Source organism: Mycteria americana, chromosome 18 (assembly GCF_035582795.1).
Source record: "Mycteria americana isolate JAX WOST 10 ecotype Jacksonville Zoo and Gardens chromosome 18, USCA_MyAme_1.0, whole genome shotgun sequence".
In the NCBI taxonomy this organism is placed as follows: Eukaryota; Metazoa; Chordata; class Aves; order Ciconiiformes; family Ciconiidae; genus Mycteria; species Mycteria americana.
The window spans coordinates 5,559,678-5,571,042 of record NC_134382.1 but is presented as its reverse complement, the minus strand read 5'-3'; the positions used below and the strand labels follow the sequence as shown (position 1 = coordinate 5,571,042).

At 46.0% G+C, this 11,365-nt stretch overlaps 1 protein-coding gene across 3 annotated transcripts in view; it reads left to right on the top strand.

The window, feature by feature from the left end:
* Window positions 1–1,857: 1,857 nt before the first annotated feature.
* Window positions 1,858–11,365, top strand: part of DISP3 (dispatched RND transporter family member 3) — a 114,594-nt gene continuing 105,086 nt past the window's right edge. For 2 of the 3 annotated variants that reach the window (XM_075520492.1, XM_075520489.1), the window contains exons 1-2: window positions 1,858–1,953; window positions 10,714–10,819. In XM_075520492.1, coding sequence (XP_075376607.1) covers window positions 10,781–10,819 — 39 coding nt within the window. In that variant the 5' untranslated portion in view covers window positions 1,858–1,953; window positions 10,714–10,780. Of the gene's footprint in view, window positions 1,954–5,600; window positions 5,726–10,713; window positions 10,820–11,365 lie in introns of those variants that run through there. The other variant, XM_075520491.1, reaches the window with a different exon arrangement.

The window sequence follows — 11,365 nt, the reverse complement described above, 5'->3', positions numbered from 1 at the left end:
CTCAGCACAACATCTGTCTTGGGAGAGAATGTACCTTGTGTATTTAATCCAGCCTAAGAACTCCCTGAGGTGGGGAGTTTTTCTGAAGATGCTTCCCTTGCTCTTGTTTTGCCAGGATTTGAGGCTGGGTTATCACTGTGATTTCTGCTGTGACAGTACATGGAATCCCAAAGGACAGGTTCCTGCCCTGTTAGGTACTGAGAGACATTGTCGCTTCCCCAGACAGCTTGCGGTTGAGGCAGGTAAGATAGACAGTGGACAAGTAGAGAAACAGAGGCATACACTGACTTGCTTGTCCGTTTTATTTCACCTTGGTTGGCCAGAGGGTGGTTATTCCAGCTCAGTTGTTGCGTGTTATATTGTTACGCCCCAGTTCATTACTTGCTCACGTTTCTGAATGCCAGGGCTTGCTGTGAGGGAGCGACTGGGAACCTGAGGGTGGTGATGTGGTCATAGTAACACTCAAGCATGTACCTGTTTATTATTGCAGCCCTCCTGAGAAGTAGCCATTGTCCCATGAAAGGGACAGGTCAGATCCTGTTCAGAGGGCAGAATGTATGAGTCAGGACTTGGAAAAAGAAAAACAAACTAGGAGAAAGTTTGCCTCATTACTGAGTAGCAAGTTGTTGACAACTCCCATTCCTGCTGGCTCAGAGGGAAGGAGGTAGTGTCCAAGTACTTCTCTCTCCTAAGGGCAGTTTTGATTTAGGAGAAAGGCACAGGAAATAACTGTGGTATGAGACACAGGTAATGCAATTATGGTGATATAAAACTAACAACAGGCACATCCTGAGTGACAGAACGAGGCTAAGCTGTGTCTGGAGCGTGGCAGAGTGGTGCCTAACTTTCCACCTGCCTCCCTTGCTTCATAGTGGGGTGTGCTGTAGGGAGCTGGAGCACCAGCAAGGGGTGACAGGGCTGTGAAGGAAATAAATGTACCTGTACAGAGTGCTGCCCCCGGGAATGGCTTGCTATTAATAACAGTAATAACATATGCCAGGATGTGGAAGAAGCATCTTTTGTAAAGTGCTGATCACTGCCACTATCTGGGGTAGAAACAAATTGAAAAAAAAAACGGTTTCATTATTTTATAATGCACAATAATGCCACTTTTGTATTTTTTATTATTTCCTTGTGTTTAAATTTTGTCTGTAGGAGAGCTGTTTGTTTTTAGTAGGCCATGCTGCATATTGGCAGGTAAATCAGGGTGCTATATGATGGAGGGTGCTCAGCAGCCCTAGACAGCCATAACTAGATTAGCCAGAACAGAAAGGCGCTAGAAGCTAGCTGCTCTGGAGTCTTATCCACAGATATGACGGTCAGCTTGTCCTCCCTCTGCCCCAGATCCACTGCAAATGGAACAATTTGGAATGCAGCCCAAATCCCACTGGAGCAATTGGAATGCAGATGGCGAGGAAAGCTGAAGGTGATTTCCTCCTCCCCTTCTGCCATACCAAATAGTGAACGTGCAAAGAGAAAAACCTTCCCTATACAAAGGGAGAAGGGGCAGGGGAAGAGAGTTTCACAGAATTCAGACAGTTCTTGAACCAATGTCCATGCTGAAAGTGAGTTGCCTTCAAGATCAAGGGATTCCATTCATGGGATAAAAGCAAGTGGGGACACAGTGCAGAGAATGTAAGCCTGTGCAGCACTCGGGCAAGGAGAAAGAGATCACCCTGAGTAGAGATCAAAGGTTGCTCTGAAGGAGTTAACCTGGGCAATATCCAAGTACTATAGCTTCAACAGCTTTTCTTTTATTAAGGAAAACATTTTTGTCATTCTCATAAACTATACTCAGCAAAGTCTCCTTACACTGAATCATTTATTTTTCCACAGGGAAAGATGGCTGTGAGTGTAGTAGGCTCATTATGGAGAGAGTTGCAATGTGCTTGTTTGCACTGATTGAACGAGAGCGTTTCCTGCTGTTCCCTGATGCAGTGAGTTTCTGTAAAGGTGAGTAATCTCCAGTCCCTGAGGATGTTCCCTTCAGGCAGACAGTACAGGATTCAGGCTGGCTTCCAAGGCCTCAGCCCCAGTGCACACTGCGCCAGAACTTGGGGAGGCTGGTCAGAGCTGCAAGGATGCTTGTACAACTCTGCTAGTGCCATAACTTACACAAATGTCAGTGCCTGGGTTTAGAGAGGTCATAGTACAATGGGGTTCAATGCCAAAGTCATTGGTACTCGAGTTTCTGTGAATGGGGGGCTTCTGATCAGCCTGGGTATATAAAATAGCCCCCAGACAGAGAGCAGGCAGGGAGAGCAGCTGCCACATCAGCACAGCTAGCCAGTGAATTGTCTAATAATCCTAAGCATGTCGCAGTGCCCTTTGCTGTGGCACTTTGGCTCTACCGCATGTGAATAGTGCCCCTAATAGCATATTACGTGTATGAGATGTCAAAGAAAATGCCTAGCAACTTCTTAAGGTTTCAGCTCCCTGCTCTTTTCCCAGGCAGCAACTGAAATGGCTCTGCTTTTTCCTACTGTGGTGGGCACCCATGCAGAACTGAAAGGGTCCCCTTACCTGTGTTATCTATGTGGTCATATGGAAGTAGTAGCAAGAGACAAACAAGAGGGAGTTTTTCCTTTTTGCTGGGGCTGAGACACAAGGCTCTGTGTGTGCTTTTCTCCTTTATCTTTTTTTTACTCTTTTTTTTTTTATGAGATGCACAATGAAAGGAGGAAAAGCAAATTTAATTATAAAGCCATGTCTTCCTCCCCTCTCTGACTTTCTGGACTGGGAAGTGCAATCATCACCCCTTTGATGCAAGAATGAATTCAGCAGCATACATTGTTAAATTATTATTTATTTAAAATGAAAGGAAATTACTTTCAGTTCAGTGCCAGTTTCTAGCCCACTGAGAACAGCAAGGGGAGAAAATAAAGCAGCAGCACTTTAGGAGGCAACACCACATACAGGTATGTGTGTATATGCATAGCTGGTAAAGGAGTTGGGGCAACTGCACCAAAGGATTGCATGCTTCCCTGGACATGTATTCCCTCTTGTCAGCACACAACTGTTACAAAAGCAGAGAAAGCAGTGTCTCGTTTAACCCTCTAGAGCCCCCTTTACATGCTGAGTTGTACCTTTATGACACCTAGACCCTTTAAAATAATCCACTACACTGAATTGTAAGACTCCATTTTGCAGATGAGGAAAGAGAAGCAAAGACAAGTGAAGAAATATGCTCAAGGACAGGCTGTGGGTCAGTGAAAGAGCCAGGAGCAGAATTCAGTAGCCACAGCCCACTATAGTAATAGACTACATGTGCCCCACATCTTTAAAACAAGCTGAGAACATTGGATATGTTCTCTGGGACAGGGGCAATCTTCTTGGTATATCTTTGCACCATGTGTAGCACAGAGTCTTGGCTCACTAGCTGATGCTTCTGCTGCTACCACAATGTGAATAGCAGTATTTCACCAAACCAGAACCATTCTTGTTTCTCAGAACATCATATTTCAGAGCAAGCATGGGTCTGAGGGAAGGGTAAGTGTCAATGCTGCATTTCTCTTGACCCATCACTTCATTTTTCTGGTTATGAGGCAGACATCCCCCTGTCCTTGCCATGCACTGTTAAGAAGGAGGACAAGGCCATCCAGGCTTCAGTGGCGCTGTCTCATTCTATTTCTCTGAGCTGTGAGCAGCCTGGGACTTTGTGTAAGGCCTTAATGAGCCCCAAGCAAAGGTTGACTTAAAAAATTCCTTTATGATCTGTGCTGCAGATGGAGCAACAAATGGATAATAAAAGGGCTGGAGACTGGAGGCAAATCCTCCCCTTAGATTAAGGGAAATTAAGTCCTTTGGGGGATGTGTAATGTATGAGGCTTCATTATTCTTCTTGGGGGAAGCAGCATATGATCACTTGGTCAGAGAGATAAAAGGATCATAAACTCAAATGGCTCCACACAGTCCGTGTGACTCAGACAGCACCAGAGAATCTGCTGCAGGTAAGCTAGATACAACTCAGCCTGCCTTGTGCTGTAAAAGCAGTTCCCGTGACACTGGAAGTCATATTGTCCCCATGCTTTCACGTCTTCTCAAGGCAGGTGGATACATACTGTCTGCATGGATGTCTTAGCTGGGGAGAGGGTCTTCTGGAGGCAAGTAAAGGACCCCAGAAGAGACACGTATCAGAAATAAACCCGGGTCAGGAAGTCTCTAGCCCCTCCTTCACAGTCCCAGGTACTCACTCTTCTCCAGTCCAAGTCTTCCTACTGTCAGCCTCCTGCGCAGTCTTTCTCGCTGCTCCAGCTCATGCTCACCTCTGCTTTCCTCCCACGGAAGCTCTCCCTGATCCACACCCCCATCTCTCTGGCACCTACTCGTGCTGGAGTCTTATCCACCTTGTGATGCCCAAATATATGTTGCCCCTACTCCCAGCTTCTGAATCCTTTTGTTCATTTGATTATTTTTTTTTTTTGCCAAATTGTCAGCTGATTTATACTGTTCTGAGAGGTCCCAACACATCCTCCATCTTCCCTGAGCTTTGGGAGCACATGCTTAACCTGTAAGCAGCATGACTCAAAACAACATTGTTGTCTGTCCCTGGAGCAAAAAGAAATAATATGCTTTGTTCTGCTGCTTCCTATTCAAAGGTAAATTGCTTTTCTTTTCTCCAAGAGCAGATGCTCACTTCTTTTCTTTACTTCTCTCCCTGGTATCTAACACAGATTTAGGAGAAATCATGTTCTCTGCGTTTTTTATGGGGTTTGGGGATGGACAGAAGTTGTGTTACTGGAGAACTTGATATATCTCTTATTATTGAGTTGTCCTGAGATCAAAGAAAGTCAACGTACGCTCTTGTACTGATCGTAGCACTGCACAGGGGAGTGTGTCTCCGTGCATCTTTGAGTTTACCTTCTATATTCCTGCCATACTTGTACATTCCATGCACACTTATACCTCTGTGTGTGCCCCTTTTCTTTGTGCATGCTAAACTGTTGTACATGTGTTTTTCTGGACTTGGGCATATATATTGGGCCTTGTGTAAGTATCTTGTGTGTTCTTGTGACTTGGTGCATGCCTACGTCCTTGTTGGTCTGGGGGGTGTGTATCTGTGTGCCTGCACTTTTTGGAGGAGCAGGTTGGCTCCTGCTGAGGAGTCAGCATTAGGTTAGACTACAGACGCTAGTGCCATATAGTGAAATGCTGCAGCTTGCTTTATATTTCTTGAAGTACAAGGCATCACCTTTCTCCTCTGCAGTGGAACTGGGGGTGATTCCTTCTGCCAGTGGCAGTTCCCTTGCCATCACAACCATCCAGTCATCATACCTGGAAGTGATTAATACCTACCACAAAGCTCTATAGCTAGCAAATGGGAAAGCAATTTCTGATTGCTGTTGGTATGGCTGATACCAGAAAGCCCTGCTCAGCTGTGTGAGGCATTGTAATTTGGGACTTTAAAGCAGGACCACCTGAATCACTACAAACACAAAAAATATTTTTCATGTCTGTCATTTTGTTTTACTTCTGTGGCTCTGAAGTTCTGAGAAATCCTGGGTGGATTTTCCACTCTTGGCTCACTCTCTCTGTCTCCATCTTTTTCCTTTGTTTCTCTTTCTGCCTCTGCAAAGATGTTACCATGATGAAGCTCTTGATGGATTCCTGGGTGACTCCCACCTGGTGGTGATGGATTGCTGCTCTCTTTGCTGCACGCTCCAGCTGTCTCTGCAGTTCAGTCTGCTGGATTGACAGGGCCCATAAATCACTCTTGGAAGGCAAGGTGCGCTGAGAGCTCTGGCCCTGTTTGTGATGTGCTGATGTGACATAGCCTCACATATACCACTTGCATGTGGACAGTGGCAGATTGGGGTGCATGTGGATTTCAGATCTGACTGCCAAACTCTCATATGCTCCTCTTTGGGTTTGAGGAGGCTGGGTTAGAAGGGCTGGGAACATGCTGTCTCTCCTACTGCTGTTTCCTTTCTGTGCATACACAGTGCTTCACAGAATTGATAAAGGAAGGAGCTGTGATCTGAGGAAATTGTAGAGAGAACTGGGACAGTGGATGATAAGGCGGCAGGAGTGATGCACCATGCAGGCAGCCACAGAGCCTCCTCAGAGAACATGTGGATAGCAAGTAGGGGAAGGGAAGAGTTTTGATAGTGCTGCTATCTTTTGGTTAGTCCTGCCTTGCCTTTTTTTGTGTGGAATAGGAGCTGAAAGGCACAGTGAAGAAAGAGCCTTGGGAGAAAAAAGGGAATCACAGCAAGGCAATCAGGTGAAGTTGCACATTAGACTATCCGAGGATGCAAGAGACGCTTGATCATCGCATGTGTCCAAGAATTTGCCACAGTTGTCCTTGAGAGCCTCTGCAGCAGTAGTAGAATCATAGAATTGTTTAGGTTGGAAAGTCCATCCGTTAACCTAGCACTGCCAAGTCCACCACTACACCATGTCCCTAAGCACCTCATCCAAACGTCTTTTAAATACCTCCAGGGATGGCGACTCAACCACTTCCCTGGGCAGCCTGTTCCAACGCTTGATAACCCTTTCAGTGAAGAAATTTTTCCTAATATCCCATCAAAACCTCCCCTGGCGCAACTTGAGGCCATTTCCTCTCGCCCTATCACTTGCTACCTGGGAGAAGAGACCGACCCCACCTCTCTACAGCCTCCTTTCAGGCCATTGTAGAGAGCGATGAGGTCTCCCCTCAGCCTCCTTTTCTCCAGGCTGAACAACCCCAGGTCCCTCAGCCGCTCCCCATCAGCCTTGTGCTCCAGACCCTTCCCCAGCTCCGTTGCCCTTCTCTGGACACGCTCCAGCCCCTCAATGTCTCTCTGGGAGTGAGGGGCCCAACACTGAACACAGCATTCAAGGTGCGGCCTCACCAGTGCCGAGTGCAGGGGCACGGTCACTGCCCTGCTCCTGCTGGCCACGCTATTTTTGATACAAGCCAGGATGCCATTGGCTTTCTTGGCCACCTGGGCACACTGCTGGCTCATATTCAGGTGGCTGTCGACCAACACCCCCAGGTCCTTCTCTGCGGGGTCCTTTCCAGCCACTCTTCCCCACGCCTGTAGCGTTGCATGGGGTTGTTGTGGCCCAAGTGCAGGACCTTGCACTGAGCCTTGTTGACCCTCACACAATTGGCCCCAGCCCATCCATCCAGCCTGCCCAGGTCCCTCTGCAGAGCCTTCCTGCCCTCCAGCAGATCAACGCTCCCGCCCAACTTGGTGTCATCTGCAGACTGACTGAGGGTGCACTCGATCCCTTCGTCCAGATCATCGATGAAGATATTAAACAGGACTGGCCCCAATACTGAGCCCTGGGGAACACCACTTGTGACTGGTCACCAACTGGAGTAAACTCCATTCACCACAACTCTTTGGGCCCGGCCATCCAGCTAGTTTCAGCTAGTTTTTTACCCAGCGAAGAGTATATAGTACTTCATCCTCACGATGCACGTGTCCCCTGTGCACTATGGGTATAGCACAGACACCAGCAATCATTCCTGCAAAGCATCCGAACATCTTCCTTGCAAATTCTGCAACTATTTAATGGAAATTCCCTGGTTTCTTTACCCCTGGGTCTCATCAGGGTAATGACAGCCTCACAAATCTCTTTAACCACCATACCAGCTGTAACTTTGTGAACCCCAACAATTGGGGGGCCACCATTTTCCACAGGGTGGCAGCAACATGCTTCCATTTTCCATGCCGAGTGATCCCACTTTGGGGCTTCTCTATCAAGGTTCTGGGTAGGATTAAACCTGAAAAGAGAAATGTTTCTAGGAGGGAGAGGGGGAATTTGCATGTACTCCGTGCAGACAGCATACATCCCCAGATGAAACATCCTGACAATGTTAAGAGACAGCAGGCAGAGCTGTATGCAGGATGTTCCTGCTTCTTTCCAATGCAGCATGAACCTGCCTTCCAGATTAACCCTACTGTTTTGTTCCCCCCGCACAGAAAGCCCTCAGGGTAGGAGAGAGAGAGATTTTGTTTCTCAGGGGTTGAAACCGTGAAATGACAGATGAAATTTTTATTATGATGATTTTTATTTTTGTGTCTGGCTTTGAAATGATGGTGAAAATTCTCAACAAAAATACCTCATGAATATTCAATTACAGTGCCAGTAACACTTTGCAGTCATGGATTATTTATATACGAAATAACCAAAGCTTCATAAATAATAAAATAGCAGCAATCTCCGCTGTGTTTTATGTTCCCCATAGCCAGCACGGGGGCGGGGAGGATGTGTCTTTGTAGCACATTTACATGCTGTATCAGCCCCTTGCAGGCTGGGAGCAGTGGGGATGACAGAGGTAGCAGAACAAAGTGTGCAGGTGAAGGCACTGGAGGTGTGGATGCGCACAGCACAATATGTGCACAAGGAAATGTTTCATTTGCTCCAGTGCTTGTGGGTGCATCTGGCTGCAGAGGACTTCTGGTGTAGCAAGAGGCATATGTGTTTTTGAGGGCAGAGGTGGAAGTACATGCAGAGGGATTGCAGCAAGGGAAGAAAAAATATAGCCTGGACGTGTTGCTTGTGGGCAAGAAGATCGAGCACTTGGCTGCCTTTGGCTTGGTGTAGCTTGACAGCAGCTGTCTATATGCCCATAAACATAGGAGATATCCCCATAATGGACTGCAGTAATAGCAGGGCATTGAATTGTTTAGGAAAGGAAGCCCTCAGTTCTCAGACTTGGCCCTAACTGATCCCTGCTTGGTGGTTTCAGATCATCAAAAAGCCCCATGTTGGCAGAGCTAATGAACCCCTCTTGGGAAAGGCTCAGGTTTGCCTAAGTGGGCATAGGTAAAGGACAGGGCAGTGGGCTTTCCCTCTAGCCAGAGCAGCACCCACTTGCAGTCCCCTCTCCTTTAAGTAAACCTGTGCTTTAATTCCCTGGACAAATCTCTCGCACTCCCATTTCCCAGCTGAACAACTGGCATGTGCTATGTAGCTTGTTATACAAGAAAGAAGCATGATTCTGGGGAATGTCTAACAGAGTTCCTCTCCTCCAGCCTAACCCCACTATTCAGTCAATAATAAAGCAGAGTAAGACTTAATAGCTGCTTTCCTTAGCACCAGACAGCAGTGTGAGCACCTGATCTTTGCAGACTCCACTGCTTTCAGGAGAAAGGCTCTTTTGCCCAGATGCCTTTGCTGGATATTCAGCAATGAGTAATCCTAAGGGGATGAACAGAGGGAACTGAGCCCTCCATTGCCCATGGTCTTCCTTCCTTTCCTGAAGGCTTATGCTGATGTCCCTCTCCCTACTGCTCCCACTGGAAAGCACTAAATGCCAAATCAGTAAAAGTGTCGTTGGTTGCTCTGAGGGATGATTTATCACTCCAGTTTGGTGGCAGCATATTTATCCCCCCACCAGCCCACCTGGCAAGAGAAAAGAGATAAATTGCTGTCATCTCTTTTTATGGAACATATAATCGGGTGGTAACATGGAGAGTCGCCTCGGCTCAAAGTCATTCAGAATGAATTATTCATTTGCTTAAAATGTCTTAAAAAGAAAGGGAAATCATCTCCCTGATACAGTATCTCTTCCTGACATTGCTGCAGTTGGGCATTGCTTGAAGAGTCCTGGTTTGATGAATAGCATGAAGTATGAACAGTTCCCCAGCAGGGTCCCAGGACCTTCTGCAGCTCTCCCGTGGCTGACATAGCACTTCTGCACTGCTCCCAGGCAAGAAGACAAATCTCCCTGCTCAAGGTTTGGGAATGGGCTCAAATGTTTCTCAGCATCCTCCTGAGGGCTTGTCAAGGGGGCTTTGAGTGCACCTAGGCCTTTCTGGGCTGGATCTTTGCACATGAGAGAATTTTAACTCCTCTCTAGGGTCCTCACTGAAGGCTCCTCCTTTTTATCCCCTTAGGAAGATCTGTCCCATGAAAGTTGTCCCCTCCACAGAGAAAACCTCCTCACAGTGAGCTCGAGAAGGCCATGGTTCTCAGGGAAAAAAGGCTGAGATGACCTCTTCTGAAAGAGCTTCAAAAACAGGCATCTAACCATGACTGTACCTCTATCCTGCAGGAGCAGGGAATCCGGCTTTTTAGAGGTTGCCATCTTGCTGCTTCCTAGTCTGTATATGAGGACAAGTGATAGTTTCTGATACCTTAAATTCTCATGTCCTTGCTTTGGATTCCTCAGTTGGAACTGACTGAAGCTCTGACCTTTTTTTCTTCCTAAACCATATTATATAGTAAAAAGTTTCTTGAAGAAGGAAAAGTTTATATAATAGTCCTGGAAGAACATCTAGCAGCTTGGAAGCATGTCTGAGGCTGCTGAGTCACTGGAGCGGAATTAGACATCTCCCATGGAAGAGACTTTCTACTAAGGTTTACTCGTCTTGCCAAAAATTTCACCCAAGACTCTTTCTCAGTATTTTTAGCTTTTTGCTGAAAAGTGTGGGGGTTTTACCCACTGGAAAATGGCCTTTAATTAAAACTTTCCTGAAAAATGTTGGTAATTAATTGACAAATATGGACTTTTCATGATTCTGTAGTATTCTCCATCTGGTTATTTGGAATAATAATCAGCTTTTTTATATTTACCAAAACAGACTTCTTCAGGTTAAAACATGTTTTTGTCTGTCTGTGTATTGAAAAATATTGATCATGATTCTGTGAAAAGTTTTCAAAGAACTGAAAATCAGCTCTTCCATTTCCCATCTCAGCTAACAAGGAAGAAGAAGAGAAAATTCCTCTTATCCACTTTCTCCACGTAACCAGTCTGATGCTTATCTTTTTCCAGAGGAATAATATTGGGAAGCAGAAGTTGTTGAGAAGGAGAAAGATTCTGTATCCATATCACTGGAGAAGGATGTGGAAAAGAACCTCTGTATATTCCAGTGGCTTTCAGGTAGGAGATACAACACATAGCACATGTGTTTCTGGGACTGCATGGTGGTTCGTTTTGTGCTGTGCCATGGGGAAAATGTCAGCTGATTCCTTACTGCATCCTAAACTGACTGTGCAAAAATATTAAAAGCCCTTATAATCCCTATAGCTACCCTTGCCTACCTGCCCTTCAAATCTGTCTCCTTGAGGCTCCTCTTACCATGTTCATTAACGCACACACACAAAAAGCCATGACAGAAGAGACTGTCAGAATTCAGAACTATGAGTGTGTGTCCATGCAATAACAATACTGGCAGGATGTCTGAAGGGTCCTTGGCATAGTCAGCTGAAATGTTTAGTTCTGAGCAGTAAACTATTCAAACTTGGATCCATCAGGAAAACTTAGAAAGATCTCGTATCTTTCTTCATGCACTCTTTGGTTATTGTCAGAAAGCCATAATTGCTTGATGTATTTTATGTCACCTGTCAGAACAGTTGCAAGCGGTGTTTCTTAGCACAGAGAGAGTATATCTTTTAATAATGAGTACTTTCTGTTGTATGATCTCAA